Consider the following 20,564-nt stretch of genomic DNA (forward strand, 5'->3'; position numbering starts at 1 on the left):
TCAAATGACCCTGCATGGACAGCAATGCAACTGAAATGTTCAAGGCTCAGAAACGTAGTAAGGACATCATTAAAATAGTCCTTGTGAGATCAGTGGTTCAACCGTAATTTTACAAAGCTACGAGAATGCTACTTTTATGTGTACTTTTTGTTACTTTGTAACTTTGTATTATACTTATTTTTTAGTACTTTATTATTATTTTTTATTTCCTTTATTGCTTTATCATTTAAAAATGCTATCTAATAGGTACATATAAAAAAATCTAATAAATCTACCCTAAGAAATATTCACTGTAGTAAACCGTGTGAATCAGAATAACTGTTTAGAAGGGCGGGAGCTAATGATTTTCCTCCCGTCAGTGAGTTTAAGCGCTGGGAGGAGCCTTTGACAGTCGCTGCTTCTGGGTTGAGTTGATTTCTATAGTATATCGCACGAACTGACGCTGCTGTGTTCCGCTTACAGATCTGCGCAGAGACGCACGTTTTGCACGCCCGCTAGCAGACAGCGGAGAGCGCTGGAATGATATTCATGGGCGGTGGACGTAGAAAATGACCTTTTGTGATAACGGCGAGGGCTTGGATTTTTCGTGCTCATTGCTAGAGTCAAACTCGCTTCACTACGCTCTATTTATGTTGATTTAGGAAGTCTCCGTCGTTCGCGCAGTTTGGATTTTCTTTCCAGAATGGACCGCGTCAAGAGTTCCATGCAGCAAGTCCCCAACCCGATTCCCAAAGTGCTCAGCCGTCGCACTGGCGGTGCCAACAGTTTGGAAGTTGAAAAGGAAAACTTCGAGCGTAGTCAGGTAAGGAACTGTAAACACCACAGGGCAAGTTTTTTCATGTTGCCAATTTATCGCCAACGAGCTCTGTGTATGGCAAGCCCTATTTTATTAATTGCTTAAAACTGAATGTTGCTAGTTCTTGCTTTCAAATTACCAGCATTCCGATAGTCTAATAGGCTATCTATTCCAATAGTCAGTAGATGCTTGTAAATATTCCTTTGCACTTTAGTAGTTGCAACTGCGTTTTTAGTAGGTTGAACTTTATATTTAAATAAAATCTTATAAGTAATGTATTTTAAACTAATAAATTCATGAATAAATAAAAATATATATTGTAATTTGCTTTTATAGGTGTCTAACTAATATATGAAATAGCCAGAAACAATGGACTGAATTCAATTAAGCACTTATGTCACGATTTGGTCAGTCATATTGGCGATACTCAGATGTAAACAACAGCATTGCACGGTTAATGTACTACTGAATACTTTGTTCTGCTAATTTATTCCGTCTAAACCACGGAAAACGTGTGGAAGCTGTTAAATCATATGGAGAAGGACTTTGTAAGCATGAAAGGGCGCAATATTTTGACAAACTAAAGTTAATAGGTGGTAAAAATATGTACAAGCAGGTTTAATCAAAAAATTAGCCTAATATTTCACCTACCTGACCGGAAATGATAAGAACAAACATGAATGTTGTCAAGATTCTTGCACTGGAAATCCTGGTTCAGTTTGGCCAACCACAAATGCCTTTTGTTCCTCAAGTTTTTTTGCACTCTTCTCCTTGATTTTTTTATAACTTTTGTCGGTCTGTAGTACTCCAAATGTTTTTCCCGGTCTGACCGATTAGTACAGCCCAAAACATGACAATAATTGACCATTTTTAACAATAGTAATCAGCGTAACATGCAAGTTTTGTTCAGTTCAGTGACATTATTTGCGTTCAATCCCACCAATATGGACGATTAATGATGATGCGTTGTGAAAACACGCTTGTCAATTTTGTAATAAGTACGGTAAGAATTGTTTTTGAAGTTGTAAATGAACACATTTTACAGCAAAATTAAAATTCTAATTGTTTCTCCTTCCAAATTTTGTTTAATTCAATGTTACTTGACATTTCTCTGAAATTATTTGTGAAAATTACTAGCAATTTCTGAGTAAAAATGGTTTCAAAGTAAACCCTACACCGTTTTATTCAGTGTAATGGTATATAGTGAAATTAAAAAAGGTACTAGTCACTAGTGGACTGCCACTGTTAATTTTTTATTTTAAACCAAATATTAGCAACCCAAAATTAATTATTAAAGGAATACATGTAAAACAGCTTGCCATATCTTAAAAAAGCCCTCTTGCACTCAAACTATGAAACGAAGTAGGTAGCTTGTTTTTAAACAAATAATTGAATGTATTACTAAATCAAGCTAGCATGCTTCATAACAAATCGTTTGATATGATATGTTAAAGTGTGAAGCTGTTGGAAGGGTTTCCTCACTTTGATTGGACAAATCTCCATAGTGCTTCTTAGGGTGCACAATATTTATATTTGGTGCATAAAGCAGCCTACTAATGTGTTTCAAAACCGTAAAATGATTTTTTATTTCCTCTGTAAAAGCCGTCATGTTTACAAAACGATAATTGATGGCCTGTTCAGTTTAGACTTCAGTTCAGTGAACCTTAGACCACATTACACCTACATTTTATCAGTCTGCATTCTAGGGCCATCGATTTAGGATGGGAACAAAGTTCATCACATGCGCACATTTTTCATAATTAGACGTTAATGTGCATTGTAAAAGTGTTAACTCATTATCTGTGACTGGCCATGTATCGAGCAGATCTAAAAGCTTTTAATGCAGTCATGCATTCTGCTTCTTGGTGGATTTCCATGTGCCTTCAGTCTTTTAGAGAAGAATAGACAGTATCTTGTTTATGTTGACCTTTCAAAGTGCACATGCATTGAATTATGCAGTCTGGGTGCTTGAGCCTGAAAGTGTGTTGTGAAGTATAGAGAAATGCATTCTCATTTTCATTGTTCATGCACTCTTCTCACTTCTCTGGGGGTCTTTCCCCTCCCCATCCAGACACAGCCATCAGAAAAAGTAGGTCACATGAATGAAGCTGCAGCCGACTGCCCTACTGGTGGGTTTCAGAGCGTTTGAAAACAGCATGACCTCGTTCTTGCCGAGATTTCTCGAGGTAGACATGGTGGCGGCAACTAAAATTCGTTTAATTTCTGGTTTGATAACAATGTCAGCAAGCTGCAGCATCATGTTTGACTCAAGCGTGCAATATTCAGTCCTGTTTACAACTAGGACAGTGACATGGATTAGCAAGACTCATGCGACGCATGCGCTCTTGAACTCCTTTAGGACCAATCAGTGGGTCAGACTCAGATGTGAGTTTTCCTGTTTCTTTATTTAACCATAAAACAGGCCCAGAGTGCAAACGTTTAACTATAAAGCCTAAACCGAACGTTCGCTTCTAAAAATAACACTTCAAACTGATCAGGTCTCTGTAGGAAATGCTATTGTGACCAGTCCTTATCAGCTAGTTTGCCTGAAGGAAGTCTGATCCCATAATATCCCGTCTCTTTTCTGCCCTTGGAACGCTATGTTTAGATTAATAGGCCTTCTGTGGTGTGAGTTCAGCCTGTTTTAGATGAGAGGATGTTAGTGTGGTGCTCTATAATGACATGAGCGTGGTTTGCCTTGTGGCTGGGTGTTAGAAGACTAGCGTCTACTTAACTGGAGTTTTATGTGGAGGAAATCTAGGCAGGGAAGCTTTGTTGTGGTCGGAGTCTAGCAGAGGGACATCCGGCCAGCCTCGGAATCCACACGGATGAAATAACATGTTAAGAGAGTGTTGCCAAAATAAGTCATCTGCGAATCAGTCTCAAGCATCGTAAACATCCCGCAGAACATTTTGTATCAGGCTAAGTTCAAGATGGTCAATGTGAAAGTAAAACTGTTCACTTGTGTGTTTTCCATATAAAATTGTTCAAAGTGTAGTAATTCACTTTTCTTCTGAAACGACTTTTCTTTTCTAATGATGTCACCAAGGCCATGCGTTCTATTGGATATCATTAACTAATAGCCAAAAAGTTGTTTATGCATTTTTATTTTTTTCACTCAGGTTTGATTGGAAGCCTTTTTCTGCCACTGAATAACAACTGATTGCATGTTTTTATCTTACAATTCTGACTTTTTTTCTCACATAATTGCGTGACATAAACTTACAACTGCCAGAATTTTTTTCTCTCTTAAATGCATTTGTATCATGCAATTCGGACTTTTTTCTCAGAATTGCATGATATAAACTCAGAATTGTGAGTTATAAATTCACAATAGTTAGATATAAACTTGCATTTTTTGGTTTGTATCTCGCAATTCTGACTTTTTTTCTCACAACTGCGAGTCTATATCATGCAGTTCTAAAAGATAAACTCAGAATTGTGACTCAGAACAGTGAGATATAAAACTCGCAATTGCCAGAATTTTTTTTCTCTCAAAGTTTATATATCGCAATTCTGACATTTATGCAAAGAGTCAGTATTTGCAGTGTTGGCCCTTCTTGTTCAGGACCTCTGCAATTCGACTGGGCATGCTCTCAATCAACTTCTGGGCCAAATCCTGACTGATAGCAACCCATTCTTTCATAATCACTTCTTGGAGTTTGTCAGAATTAGTGGGTTTTTGTTTGTCCACCCGCCTCTTGAGGATTGACCACAAGTTTTAAGATCTGGGGAGTTTCCAGGCCATGGACCCAAAATTTCAATGTTTTGGTCCCTGAGCCACTTAGTTATCACTTTTGCCTTATGGCACGGTGCTCCATCGTGCTGGAAAATGCATTGTTCTTCACCAAACTGTTGTTGGGTTGTTGGAAGAAGTTGCTGTTGGAGGGTGTTTTGGTACCATTCTTTATTCATGGCTGTGTTTTTGGGCAAAATTGTGAGTGAGCCCACTCCCTTGGATGAGAAGCAACCCCACACATGAATGGTCTCAGGATGCTTTACTGTTGGCATGACACAGGACTGATGGTAGCGCTCACCTTTTCTTCTCCGGACAAGCCTTTTTCCAGATGCCCCAAACAATCGGAAAGAGGCTTCATCGGAGAATATGACTTTGCTCCAGTCCTCAGCAGTCCATTCGCCATACTTTTTGCAGAAGATCAATCTGTCCCTGATGTTTTTTTTTGGAGAGAAGTGGCTTCCTTGCTGCCCTTCAGGCCATCTTCCAAAAGTCTTGGCCTCAAGCAAGCTCTGCACTGGTGGCACTCCGATCCCGCAGTTGAATCCTCTTTAGGAGACGATCCTGGCGCTTGCTGGACTTTCTTGGACGCCCTGAAGCCTTCTTAACAAGAATTGAACCTCTTTCCTTGAAGTTCTTGATGATCCTATAAATTGTTGATTTAGGTGCAATCTTAGTAGCCACAATATTCTTGCCTGTGAAGCCATTTTTATGCAACGCAATGATGGCTGCACGTGTTTCTTTGCAGGTCACCATGGTTAACAATGGAAGAACAATGATTTCAAGCATCACCCTCCTTTTAACATGTCAAGTCTGCCATTCTAACCCAATCAGCCTGACATTATGATCTCCAGCCTTGTGCTCGTCAACATTCTCACCTGAGTTAACAAGACGATTACTGAAATGATCTCAGCAGGTCCTTTAATGACAGCAATGAAATGCAGTGGAAAGTTTTTTTCGGGATTAAGTTAATTTTCATGGCAAAGAAGGACTATGCAGTTCATCTGATCACTCTTCATAACATTCTGGAGTATATGCAAATTGCTATTATAAAAACTTAAGCAGCAACTTTTCCAATTTCCAATATTTATGTAATTCTCAAAACTTTTGGCCACGACTGTACATCTTGGATGGCCCAAACTTAAAAATTTTTGAGTGAGCTGTTCCTTCAATGCTAATTTAAGTCATTCTGTCTTTATCCGTCTCATATTTTCTCTTCCACCTCTTGTTATATCAACTATCCTTAAAGCAGTTAAGTTTATGACCCTGCATCTCTGGTGCTTGTGTTCCTTCCTGTGCTGGTACAGTGCCCATAGAGGAATTCTCGGGAGGAGCCTAATCTTGCCCCCCTCTGTTTTTCCAGGACTCGCCCACACAGAGCCAGACAGTCGTAATCTTGCCTCCCTCTAAGTAGCCAATCTCTACTTTCAGCATTTCACTTTCAATATCCTCCCATTTTTCAGTATGTTTTTTTTTTCATTTTCTAAATGAGGTATTACACTTCTGCTTGTTCAGAGTAACTTTTTACACTCTTTCCATCTGATATGTTTACATTTACTGTAGTTCCTCCTGCGGTCCAGAGGGTGAGGAGGGTTTGCTGGGGTCATTGACAGCAGGAGGGCATGTATGAAAAGCCCTGAGACAGCAGAACGTGCGGGTCCTGGCCTGTGGCCTCCGTTTGCTCGCTGTGGATTAAAAATCCTATGCAGTTTGGCGGGCCGCCAGATGCCTGTGCCAGAAACAGTGTTCGGGTCACACTGCTATCAAACAGACAATTAATGCATTCCTGCAGGGAATGTGATCATATTTGATGCAGATTACTGGTTATTGTAGGTTTGTGACAAAATGGTATGTACAGAATATTTTTTTACATAAAGTCAAAAGTTTTTTTAAAGGAGTCTCAAAGTACAGCAAAAACGGTGAAATATTTTTACTATTTAAAATAACTTTTTTCTATTTGAATATATTTAAAAATTTAATTTATTCCTGAGATTTTAAAGCTGAATTTTCAGCATCCTTACTCAACTCACATGATCCTTCAGAAATGTTCTGTTCTAATGTTCTTATTTGCTGTTAAAAAACTTTATTATGTTAAAAACAGCTGAGTATTTTTTTAGTTTTTTCTGATGAATAGAAAGTCCTGAAGAACAGCATTTATCTGACACTGCAATTTTGTAACAGTTTAAATGTCTTTATCATCACTCCATTTAAAGCATTCCTAAATAAAAGTATTAATTTCTATCATTTTGATCACATGAATAAATTACTTTTTAAATTATATTCAAATAGACAGTTGTTTTTTTAAATGGCAAAAAAATACTTCACAATATTTCTGCTTTTACTGTATTTTAGATCAAATAAATGCAGGCTTGGTGAGCAGAAGAGACTTCTTTAAAAAAACATAAAAAAATCTTACTGTTCAAAAACTTTCGACTGGTAGTGTAGCCTAACTTTTAATGCAGATTTTGATGATCAAATAAGACTGCTTGACGATAAACCAACCCCTTTAGTATAAAGGCAATTATATATTTTAATATTTAAAAAAAGTTGTGTGCATATATGTAATATACACTACCAGTCAAAAGTTTTGACACACTTCCCCATCAAAGAGAACATTTGACTGGTAGTGTATATACTGCATACATTTAGTTTTTTTTTTTTCACAAAATAGATTTTATATACATAAAAGCATAGTAAATGCAAATAAAATGTCTACTGAAATGTTTTAAATTGCTCTTGTGAAAATAAATGAAATGTAAAAACATTGGTGAAATAATGTTCTATCGTCATTCAGCGTAACATATTTATGTAAAAATGAAACGATATACTTATTCTGACTTGTACTTAAGTGATCATTCTAAATTATAGTATATTTTAAATGATTAAAAATGAGTAAAACCTAGTAGTTTGAAGGATAGTGGCAAAGATTTAAAATTACATTTAATTTTGCATTTAATTTTTGGGCTTTGCACTATCCCCTAAAGGGATAGTTCACCAAAAATAAGGATTCTGTCATAAATTTCTCACTCTCATGTCGTTCCAAACCCGCAAGACCTTTATTCATCTTCGGAACACAATATTATTTGATATTTTTGATGCAATCCGAGAGCTTTCTGACCTTGCATTTGACAGCAACGCAACTGACACGTTCAAGGCCCAGAAAGGTAGTAAGGACATTGTTAAAATAGTCCATGTGACATCAGTGGTTCAACCATAATGTTATGAAGCCATGAGGATACTTTTTGCGCACAAAAAAAACAAAAAGAACAATTTCTTCAAATTATTAAGATTTAAAAAAGTTATTGAAATGTATATAATGCATTTTAGTTGCTATTCTTAGCTCTAAAATAATCCAGCCACTAGAAATTGTCTTTGGTCAAATTATGTGTAAATCCTGTGGGTAGTAGCAAAGGTCACGGTTATTCAGTGCTGGTTGATAGAGTGTGCTCAGATCCACTGTAACGTTATCATTTTTGTTCATTATCTAAAGTGGGCGGTTAACTCGGTTGACATTAACTGAGAAGTGTAAGCCTGCAGTTTTCCAGGCTTGTGGTCAGTGTGAGCTGGACAGACATAGACAGTGTGTGGGCAGTGACTCATTGGCAGTCACACAATACTGTCGTAGCGTCTCTCTGGGTGGAATACGCTTGACCAATAAAGCACAGCAGTGTAAACTGTCCCGATGGGCCTACCACACGGTACCAGGAAGTGATTGCCCTTTAAAGAGCTCGCTTTGTTTGGAGAGCCCCCCGCCCTTCCTGCTGCCACATTTTTCCTCTATGAGTGATTTGGGTGGCATAGTTTATGTAAACATTGACTGGCATCATATCCAGATCAACTGATCTTGTGCCCTTTTTTGGACGTCTGTCTAAACTGTTGCTGTTTTGCAGTAGATTTTATATCTGAGATTGATATAAGAGAACAGCATCTCTGAGGACAATTGAGGGACTCGTATGCAACAATTAAAGAAAGTTCAAACACTCACTGATACTCCAGAAGGAAAAACAATGCATTAATATCCGGGGGTGTAAACTTTTGAACAGAATGAAATGTGTGCGTTTTTCATATTTTGCCTAAATATATTTTTTTTTCATTTAGTACTACCCTCCAGAGGCTAAAAAAGATACTTGCATGTTTTCCAGAAAACAAAATAAGTTCAATTTACCCTGATCTTCAAATTCAAAAAGTTTTATGCGTCGTGATTCCTTCTGGAGCATCAGTGAGCGTTTGAGCCTTCTGTAATAGTCGCGTCCCTCAGTATGAAAATATGGATCTCAAAATCATAGAGTCATTGTTGGAAAGGGTTCAAATACACAAAAATGCTGGAAAACCAAAGAATTTGTGCGACCTGAAGGATTATTCTGAAGAACAGTGGGCAGTTGAAACATGATATGGACAGGATAGTACTGCTACTAGTAATAAAATTATTATTAAAACATTTTTAAGGAATATTTACCAGAAAAAATATTTACCAGAATTTATTTACCAGAAAAATAAAATGAAATAAAATACTACTACTACTATTATATATACCATTAAGTTGGAATCCAGAAAATTAATGGAAAAACAGAATTTGGTAAAAATTTTAACTAATTAAAAAATGCTATTAAAAGCTGTTTAATTTAACCATTAAAATTAATAAGTCTAGAAAAATTTAAATAGAAAAAATGAAATGGAAAAAATTGAATTTGGGAAAAACAAAATGATTTCATAGAGCCCTAGTAATAAAGTGAAATATTATTGTGTAATATTATAACAATTTAATATTAAATAAATTATACATAATTTTTTAATAAAACCAATTACTAAGAGAAGCTTTTTATTATGATTAAATTGTAATGAAACCATTAAATTGGAATCCAGAAAATTGAAAAACATAGAATTTGGTCAATTTTTTTCTAAATTTGATAAAAATAAACAGTTAAATTACGTAAGTTTCATGATTTCAATTAATTAGACATGCTTTTTTTAACGTTGTTTTATTTAACCATTAAAATTGAGTCTAGACAAATAAAAATGGAAAAATTAAGAATTTGGAAAAAATAAAACCGATTTCATTGTGAAATATTATTACAATTTCAAATAACTATTTTTTGTTATAATATATTTTGAAATTGAATTTATCCCTGTGATGCAAAGTGCAATGTTCAGCAAATTTTTCATACATCATGCTGATACTACATACTTGCATACTAACAAGAAATATTTCTGATTACATTATTAAATGTTAAAAACAGTTGTGCTGCTTAATGTTTAAGTGAAAACATTTTGTGATATTTATTTCAGAATACATTTATTTAATCTAATCTAATTAGTCTTTTGATAAATGTAACACGTCATATATATATATATATATATATATATATATATATATATATATATATATATATATATATATATATATATATATATACACACACATACAGTATAATACAAAATACAAAAGTATTAATGTCTTTCAAAAAAACTTAATTTCTAGTGTATAGTGTATTATAGTGGATACATCAGTTTGACGTGCATTTTTAAAAATTAAATTATATTTAATTCAATTTCATTTAGGTTTAATACACAAGGGCCACTATAACTTTAGATCCTATGATATGATCATAAATAAAAGAAACAAAACTGCATTGCAATTAGTTCAAACAGAAACTGCATTTAGCTCTTGTCATTTATAAAATATTACTAATAGGTGGGACTATTTACGGTCTCACTTTTTATCCTTAATTAAAAGCCTGTCTTTAGATCTCCAGTTACACACCAGCACCTGTTGGATTAATAATGTATCATGTATGGAGCTGCTCATTCTCATGATGCTTTACCTCAAAAACAACCAGATGATGGCGCCATTCACCAACATTACACACGTGATCATGCACAAGCAAGAGTATTTAGGAATGTCTTCAATCACGTCTTATATTCTGCAAATTGATAGTTAACCTACACATATACAACAATTCCTACAGTAGCTAAACAGTTCCAGATAATGCATCTGTAAATCTGCACGTTTTTTTTTTGTAGCATTGCAGTTTAGTTTTAGTGCAGTTTGATTTTCCTCAGAAGCGTTCAAAAGCTATTTTTATCTCACTATGTGTAAGACGTTGCGTCACAAGTGCAATACAAACATTTCCACTTCTGTTTCTTCTTTAGTGATGTAACATTTGAGAGATTTTTTTTTCTCGCGTTCTTCTTTTTGTCCTTTTAAGTCAAAAGCTGTGGCAAATGACATCAATGCATGCAGAACTCCTCCTTCTAGCATTAACGTTACTCTGTGTTTTGTGCTCCGTACCTGTCACATATTTCGCGTCTATAAACGTTTATGACATGCGTTCTTTCAGGCTGTGGCTTTTCTAGAGCGTTCTTGAGAGTCTATCTGCCAATCGCCTCTTCGGCTTGCGAGGAGGACGAGGGGGGAATAAGAGAACGGAACGGGAAAGAGAAGGAGAGAGGGACTATTCGATACTGAACCGGACACATGTTGAGTTAACGGACCGTTCCAGCTCCCTCCGCCTCCCTCGGCGGATTCGCAGTCTGCTTTTGATTCCCGAGCGGGGAACCGGTTCAGCTTCGCTTCCATAACCCCGTTTGAACTATGGACTCGAATAAAATGGTAGGTGATCGACGAAATGTTGATGTTTGGAAGGGTTAGGGCATCTTCTTGCACGTTTTGGGGGGTGGGGAGGGATTCGCGCTTGCCTGTTCGCGGGGTTGTTTTGTATCGAGGATTGCTTGATATGAAGTAACAGTCTTGTGTTTTTATTTACCTCAGATTGAGACCGTCGTGAGCGTTCACTCCGCGCACCGTTACGTTTAAACCAGTTGAGGAGTATTTGAAAGCGCATTTTAAACGGTATCAGATTGTTTGGGCATATCAAATAACGTTAGGCTCTTCCCAAAACATTCCCGGATTTTTTTTAGGAAGTCACAGTCAGTGTGCTACTAAAAGCTTATGCCTTGCGTTTAAATGGACCGTTTAAACATCAGGAACGCATGTTTATATCAACTTAATGAATACAAATACTCGCCCTCATAAGCTTGTACGACTATTTCTTATTTGCAGTACAAAAGCAGATGCTTGCCTGAGTGAGTTACCATTCGCTTGCCTGAGTGAGTTACCATTATTGTATTCAAAAATACTCAATGAATGTGAATGGTGACTGAGACTCTGAGATTGAAATCCTTAATATCATTCCTAACATTACCTTTTGTGTTTTGCAGAATAAAGCAAGTCCTACACTTCCAGTCAAACGTTTTTGAACAGTAATGTTTTTCAAAGAAGTCCCCAAGCCTGAATTTATTAGATCCGGAATACAGCAAAAGCAGTAATATTGTGAAATATTTTTGTTATTTAAAATAACTGCTTTCTATTTTTATATATTTTTATATGTAATTTATTCATGTGATCAAAGCTAAATTTTCAGCATCACTACTCCAGTCTTCAGCATCACATGATCCTTCAGAAATCATTCTAATATGCTGATTTGCTGTTTAAGAAACATGTTTTATTATTAATATCAATATTTAAAAGTTGAGTACATTTTTCCAGGATTCGTTGACGAATAGAAAAATCCAAAGATCAGCATTTATTTGAAATAAAAAGCTCTTGTAACATTATACACTATACCGTTCAAAAGCTTAGAGTCAGTGTAATTTATTTTTTTATTTATTTATGGAAATTAATGCTTTTATTTAGCAAGGATGCTTTAAATTGATCAAAAGTGATGATAAAGACATTTATAAAGTTACACAAGATTTCTGTTTCAGAAAAACTGCTGTTCTTATGAACTTTATATTCATTAAAGAAACCTGAAAAATTTCTTCCCGGCTGTTTTTAACATCACAATAATAATGTTTTTTTGAGGAGCAAATCAGCATATTAGAATGATTTCTGAAGGATCATGTGATATTGAAGACTGGAGTAATGATGCTAAAAATTCAGCTTTAAAGCCAGGAATAAATTACTATTTAAAATATATTCAAATAGAAAACAGTTATTTTAAATGCTAAAAATATTTAATTTTTTTTTTACAATATTACTGTTTTTCCTATACTTTGGATCAAATAAATGCATGCTTGGTGAGCAGAAGAAACTTCATTAAAAAGCATTTAAAAACTTTTGACTGGTAGTGTATATGCATATTTGGGGCGAGTAAATAATGACTGTTGCTTTAAATGTGCATCTAATACAATCTTTAATGGTCACAAAACTTATAGTGTGGACTTAAATGTTGGATTTTGGCTCTTCATTGGCTCCTTTCGTTCTTGTGAGATCTAAGGCAGTGTCTGTCCCATTTCTGGCCACATGATTCATTGTTTTGACTTGAATCACTGCATCCTTCTCTCTGCTTTGACTCCCAGCGCACTATCAACATTGTATGTGCGATATCTGCTTGTTCTCAAGTCCCTCATGTCATGCTCTGCTTGACAATGGCATGAAAACATGTCTTTACTTGAGAGGGGACCTGGAGATTTAGTCTGAGGCTAAATCAAGCTTTATGGAAAGTCAATGATTGATGTAATTTGCACCGAAGCAGGAGCAGCGCTTGGTTTTGATCTGTGTCTTCTGGGTTTGATTGAGAGTTTTTGATGTGGCCTCGGAAACCTCTTGTTAGAAAGCTCATAAAACTCTAGGTTTCTTTTAGTTGTGCTGCTGTTACAGATCTTCAGTTCCTTTGCTTAAACCAAAAGGCCTGTAAGGCGCGTGAGGCTCTTTCAGGAACCTGCTCTACTTCTTCATCTCAGATGTGTTTCGTCTGTGACGCATAAGAACACAAGCCTTGTTTCTTCTAACAAGATTTCACCACATTTTAGGCTAAACTTTTATAAGACAAACTGCATATTTTAGGTACTGTGAGTTAAAAAATGTTTTTAATCACCATCTATTTATTGTTTATGCATTTGGCTGATTATTTTATCCAAAGCTTCATGCATTGCATTGATGGTATACATTTTACCAGTTCATGCTTTCACTCAGAGTCGAACCTATGACCATGTCATTGCTAGCGTCATTCTGTTTGACAGATGAATTAGAAAATGTATTATTAAAACAAAAACATTCATGAAACAATACATAAAACTTATACAATAAAAATGTAATTTAAAGCAAAAGTTCACCTGAAAATAAAAATATTGAATATGTACTCACCCCCAGGCCATCCAAGATCATCTAAATAGATTTGGAGGAATTTAGCATTACATCACTTGCTCACTAATGGATCCTCTGCAGTGAATGTGTGCCGTCAGAATGACAGTCCAAACAGCGATAAAAGCGCAACAATAATCCACTAGACTCCAGTCCATCAATTAACATCTTTTTTAAGTGAATGTTCTGCAAATTTACATTATTGCATGAACTATTTCTTTAAAACCACTTGTGTTAGATTGAATAAAGCACGTCACACTACAGGACGCTGCAGAAACTGAAAAGTCATTGCAAAAAGGGTTTAAATTTAACCAGGGTTTGGGGCAAATATGCAGAATATTTTATATATATAATATGTTATTTCATACGTTTCTGTTCTAGGTATATGTATTTAAAAGTTTAGTGTAGACATGTCTAAATCAGGGCTTGAGGGGCAAGGTTGGTCTGTGATGAGCTTTGATTTGGCCCATCCAGCCAATATCAAACAATGGGGGGGAAAATGGGAAGAAAACATGCCGTTGATGCATCTTTAAAAAAAAGTTCATTCATATTTATTGGTTATAATGCAACATTTACTTTCAGACCATGGCACTCAGTCAAGTTTGATTTTAGGATTTAGTAAAAGATTTGTGCAGCTTTGGTTTAGTGTCTCTACAATGTATAGTGACTAGGGGTGTGCGATATTGACAAAAAATAATATCTCCATTTTCTGGGATTTTATCGATAACGATAATTAGATGATATTTGCTGTGCGTGTTATTGTGCTTAAGGATTACCATGCTGACTCCTGAAGTTTTTAATATTCTTCATATTCTGTATGGTCAGTTCACAGCAGCGATATAAATTATTTTTTTCCAATAAGTTTAAATAGATTTTTACCTGTTCCTGGAGATGTACCTACCTGCCGACTTTAGTTCCAGCTTTGCTCCAACACAGCTGTCTGTAATTATCAAGTGCTACCTAAGAGATTCATTGGCTGGTTCAGGTGTGTTTGATTAGGGTTGGAGCTGAACTTTGTAGGATGGTAGATCTCCAGGAACAGGGTTGGGCACCCCTGTTTTATGGACATTTGAACTTCTATAAAGTTTTTTCTTTTTTTAAGTGTGCTTCATCTTTTGAGTCAAATTTTTATATTTATTCAGTCAATTAGAATAATAATACATTTAGGCTGTTACCAAACTAATTAAATCGTTATCAACAAAATTCATCTCTGCAGAAGTTGCATATGAAGAGGCGTTTAGATGGACATGGAATGCTTGCGGTTACAAATGCATACATAATGTTTTGATATTTTAAACATTAAAACGTTGAATACTGACAATTGAAATTATTTTAAAAGTGAAAAGATACTTTGAATGTGAAATTAAAACCATCAGTAGGTGACAGCAAGTAGCTGTTAATAAGTGAGTCATTGCGATTGAAATGAATCATTTAAACGGTTGATTCATTTAAGAACGAAACACCGTCATGTTGCTCAGAGACGCAAAACACTGCTGTGGCACTTTGTGGAGTCCCAGCCTCTGAGGAGACGAGAGCAGTGGATTTATTGATTTTTTAAATGTATGTGAGCCTGCTGCCACGCAGATCTAGTATAAACATGTGATTTCTTTCTCAGCTGTTTGCCTTCACAGACATAACCAACTGTTTTTGTAACTCCTGTGTGTTTTTAACATAAACCTGTGTGTATTTGACAGTTTAAGTGCAATAAGACACGAAAGAGAACTTAGTTTAGTACAGCTGCTTTCTGTGTGCGTGTGCTTCCAATGTGTGTGCTCAGAAAACCCTATATCAGAAGTTTAAACTAATATGGTTTAAAACACATGATTTTAGTGTGATAGACATGAGGATCAAAACCAAACAGATGTGTTTTATCAGAGTATCTGAGGTACAGGTTGTAAAGTCACAGTCCTATTTTGCTTCCACTCAAAATAGGCATTTTCAAAATGATATAATAAATGATCTGTGGGGTATTTAGAGCTGAAACTTCACAGACACATTTAGGGCTGGTCCGAATACCATTTTTTGAGCTTCGAAGCTTCGGTAGTAATCAACATCGAATATTCGAAGCTTCGGTGAGAGGGGCTGAACATATTCTTCTCTCTAATAAAGGCAGGAATCTCTGTATGTCTTTCTGTTTGCATTTTTATTATGTCGAGAACAGTTCATCCAATCGATTTTTGCTGTGGACCCAAGGGAGTGCAGTGTTGCATTTTGGTGCAATATGGACACAACACGCCTTACGCAGGCAGAGCTAATATGAGTCGAGAACGGACACTGCGCTAGTGATACAAAACACACAGGTCTGTTAAGAGCAATACTTTTAATAAGGTAACCTAACAGTTTTTAACAAACAAATCACTCCCAAATCAGAAATTAGCAGCACAGTAATTACTGGCACCGTAAAGGGTAGGCTATTTAAATAAAAGAAGAAAGAAAAAAATGGCGCTCATTTGTTAAATTTAAGTTTTTGTTTTTTAATGTAACGACCAAGCGGTCAGCGGCAGACAGATCAATTTAGCCTTTTCAAGTCATCAGGATTTCGATCAAAATCCATAGATACAAAGAACTTAAAGCATATCACAATATTAGTTGAATCGTTTAACCTAGATAAATGTGTGCTATTATGCGCATATCCGATCGTTTGTGCGGAGAGTAAAGCTGAAGGGCGCTTTGGAGAACACGGAGGAGCCAGTGCGATGTGAAACTTCATTTTTGCTCATAAAGGTAAGACTAATATATCATCCGGAACTGTAAAGAAATAATTTAAAAAATTCAAATCAAAAACAAAACTCTTTCATTAGCTGTAGGCCTAATCCATAAATATGCATTTAGGCATTAAAGGCGCGTTCATGAGTAAATGGCGAGTCAGGATCGTCAACTTCATCTTTGTGGCAAGTACTAGTTTATTTATAAATAATTCAAATATCTCCTTACTTTTTTCCCGACACATTCATGGTAATTATTTTTGCTGGGGGTTTGCGGTCAGCTTTAGCCTACTGCGTCATTGCAACAGTCACAGCCCTAGTTTTGCTTCCACCATTCAAGTGGGCCCGACTGTACTTTATAGTGTCTCTCAAATATTGCTCAATCTCTCTCTCTCTTTTTTATTTTTATTTTTTTTTGCTGTCTCTGTGTTAGTGGCACAGCAGTCTGATCTTCTTCATTCATATTTAATGAGAACGAGAACAGTTTCGAGAAAATAATATTCAAATCTCAAAATTTAAAATCGAATGCCAACCCACCGAATGAATATTCGAATAATCGAATATTCCGGTCCAGCCCTAGACACATTCTGGGAACACCTGAGACCATTACATCTTGTAAAAAGAGGCATAATGGGTCTTCTTCGAAACACTCTCCAATTTCTTACACATCTCAAGCCTTTTGCTAATTCCAAAATGTAATTTTTAGAGTTACTAACTGAGGCTCTAGACATTGATAATGCAGTTATTTTTGCAGACAAATGCAATTATTAGAGAGATTAAATGTCTGTGAATAACCTGTGCATCTCTACTAATAGCGAAACTGAAAGTTTAACTGCTTCAAGAACAGTGACATTACCACTTCACTAAGAAGTGTCATGTTGCTTTTCAGCTGCGGAACTGAGTTGCTGACAACAAGTTTCTGTGCAAATGTGTATTCCTCTGTTTTTGTATGAGAAAGAGCAGGAGAACAAAAGTGTGCTTTATATTGTAAATAATATGTAATTTTGTAGGAAAAACATGTAAATTATTTGTCTTTTTTATCGTATTGTTTACTATATTTATTTGCTTAGTCAGTGCCATTGTGGGTCTTGGTTTGTTTGCTGTTTTAGACTGTAAGAGCCTTTGAAATAACTTAAATCGTTTGGGAAAATGATATGGACATGCAAGGTGGTCAAGACCTGCCTGGAACTACTTAAGCCATGCGTTTCCCTATAAATAATTGCACACCTTAGAACATTCATCAGCCAATCAGATTCAAGCATTCAGCAGCCCTCTAAATATAAAGTGCATTAATGGAGGATATATTTGCATTTGCTGTTGATTTGCTTAATTAGCCGATGTATTTGGTCAGAGTGAAAACTTAGAATAAAACATTCCACTGGTCAGGTATTGCTCTTTTATTAAAACTCTCATGGTGATGTCATGGCAAGGTTGTTCAGAGTGATATTTTTTTTTCCACTCCAGAACCCTAACTAGGTGTTGACTGAATGTTCCCTGAAAGAGGAAGTTTGAGTCATACATGAGTAAAATGTAAAAAATGTCTTTAAAAGGGAAGAAAAAGTAATTTCGTAACCCAGTACACTGTTGCCTTTCACTGCTTTGACCTTTAAAAAAGGTGGAGTAGTTTGCAGAAGACTGTGTTAGCTGAAAAAACACAAGTGGCTAAGTGTGAGCATCAGTCCCTCCACTCATCAACACAGCAAGAAAGGAGAAGTCTGTGTATGTTCTTGTAGGGTGTGAGAGAGTTTTGGTATTTTCAGGGTGTTCAGACTTACTCTTGTGAACAGAGGGCCACCTCAGGAAGACGAGAGGTATTTTTAGTTGTTTCAACTTTAGTTTTACACCCACGCCTCAGAAAATGCTGAAGAGAAGCCACAAACCAATGCCTCATTTATGGCTCGCTATCAGCAGGGCTTCTGCAAGCGATTGTGAACTGGCAACCTATTCTCTGAACCACCTCAAAGTAGTGAGATTACCCAAAATGGGAAGCCGGGAAAGTTGTTTGGGTTGGACGCAGTGCCCTGTGGAGGACTGTGGGTAGAGTCTGCATTCTTTACTTGACCGGATATGGGAAAGGCAGGGTGATCCAAGATAGGAAGATCTAGAAGAAACAGCAGAAGACCCTTGTGAAACTACCTCTGAGACCATGTGAATTTGACTGGATAAGTCAATTACATATATATATTTTTTTTGTTCAGATTGATTAATTTTTTTAATGTTAGGTAATTTCAGAACTCAAATTCATTTTAATATTTCTTGGCGTGTGAAGTCACAAATGTCAGGATGAGAAATAATCCTCTTTAAAGGGATTGCTCACTTAAAATGACAATTCTGTCATTAATTACTCACCCTCATGTCACTCCAAACCTGTAAGACCTTTGTCCATCTTTGGAACACAAATTAAGATATTTTTCATGAAATCTGAGAGCTTTCTGACCCTGCATAGACAGCAAAGCAACTGACATGTTCAAGGCCCAGAAAGGTAGTAAGGACATTGTTAAAATAGTGCATGTGACAACAGTGGTTCAACCTTAATGCTATGAAGTTATGAGAATATTTTTTGTGCGCAAAGTAAACAAAAATAAAAACTTTATTCAACATCTCTTCTGTGTCGGTCTTTGAGAACCACAACATATCCAATTGACTATTTTATCAATGTCCTTACTATCTTTCTGGTACTTGAATGTGTCGGTTGCATTGCTGTCAGAGTCTGAAAGCTCTTGGATATCTTATAAATATCTTACGGCTGAACTATATCTTTAAAAGAATAATATGTTTAATAAAATGCTAATAAATGTTTGTTATGCTTATGAATCAATATTATTAATAATAGGATTGGCATACTTTAAAAATTTTTTTTATTAATAAGCAGATTCTTTAAAACATTAGTGATGTATAAAAAACTGGTCTGCAAAATTGAAACTAAACAGGAAATGACGTCATTGAGATTCCTGCTGACCAAATTAATACATTTCGTAAAAAAGAACTTTTGACTATTTTATGATAAGGCAAGGTTGGTTAAGGTGGTAAAATATAATGTGGTAAGACTTCCCAAAAATGTACAATTTATAAATTAATAACCTACTTTTTACCTTGGAAAACAATATAATTTAAAAGTTTCAAGGCCGGTAAGAAATTTTAAAGAAGCTTTTTAAAAAACATCAGTAAAAACAGTAACACTGTAAAATATTTTCATTTAACATAACTATTAAATTTTTTTCCCTGTGATTTAAAGCTGAATTTTCAGCATCATTACTCCAGTCTTCAGTGTCAAATGATCCTTAAGGAATTATTCTAATATATGCTGATTTGCTTATTATTTTCGATGTTGAAAACAGTTGTGCTACTTATTATTTTTGTGGAAATATCATGATACATTTTTTTCAGGATTCTTTGATGAATGGAACAGCATTTATTTGAAATGCAAATCTTTTGTAACGTTATAAATGTCTTTACTGTCACTTTTGTTAAGTTTTTAGGCATTTTATGCATTTAAAAATATGAATTTGTTTAAAAAAAAAACTTTTGAAATGTAGTGTATATTTAAGGATTTCAGTATGAATATGTTAGCCTTAAAGGGCTAGTTCACCCAAAAATACCAAATACCAAAAATGTATACTCATTCTCCAGGCATCCTAGATGTATATGACTTCCTTCTTTCAGACTAATCCAATCGGAGTTATATAAAAAAAAATTCTGCCTCTCCCGAGCTTTATTATAACATTTGGTGGGTGTTTCATTTTAAATATGGATATTTTTCTTACAAAAATGCATTGATTCACTAGAGGAGACCTTTATGTACCCCCCGGAGCCATGTGAGACATTTTTTATTATCGATGGTATGCACTTTATTGGACTTGTTTTGGAATGATGAAATAAAAAAACTGCATATTGCCATGGTAAAGCTTGGAAGAGCCAGAACAGTTTTAAATATTACTCAGATTGTATTCATCTGAAAGAAAGAAGTCATATACACCTAGGAAGCCTGGAGGTTGAGTAAATATTAAGCTAATGTCACACGCTGTCAAAAGCAGCTTTACCAAGCTCAGTGGCTCTGGCCAAAGCTGTGATGTATGCAAAACGCTATTGGCTGTTTTAAAAAGGGAGCTTGATATGTCCCGCCCTGTCTTCCTGTTTTAGTTGAAATTACGTCAACACAGAATAATGCTTTGTGTTTCAAAGCAC

The 20,564-nt window shown here is 35.6% G+C and overlaps 1 protein-coding gene across 2 annotated transcripts in view; it reads left to right on the forward strand.

Annotated features, from left to right (window-relative positions):
* The first annotated feature begins 479 nt into the window (after positions 1 to 479).
* Positions 480 to 20,564, forward strand: part of hip1 (huntingtin interacting protein 1) — an 83,005-nt gene continuing 62,920 nt past the window's right edge. The window contains exon 1 of one of the 2 annotated variants that reach the window (XM_073817479.1): positions 480 to 802. In XM_073817479.1, coding sequence (XP_073673580.1) covers positions 683 to 802 — 120 coding nt within the window. In that variant the 5' untranslated portion in view covers positions 480 to 682. Of the gene's footprint in view, positions 803 to 10,925; positions 11,143 to 20,564 lie in introns of those variants that run through there. The other variant, XM_073817480.1, reaches the window with a different exon arrangement.

The sequence above is a fragment of the Garra rufa genome, chromosome 14 (assembly GCF_049309525.1).
Source record: "Garra rufa chromosome 14, GarRuf1.0, whole genome shotgun sequence".
NCBI lineage: Eukaryota > Metazoa > Chordata > Actinopteri > Cypriniformes > Cyprinidae > Garra > Garra rufa.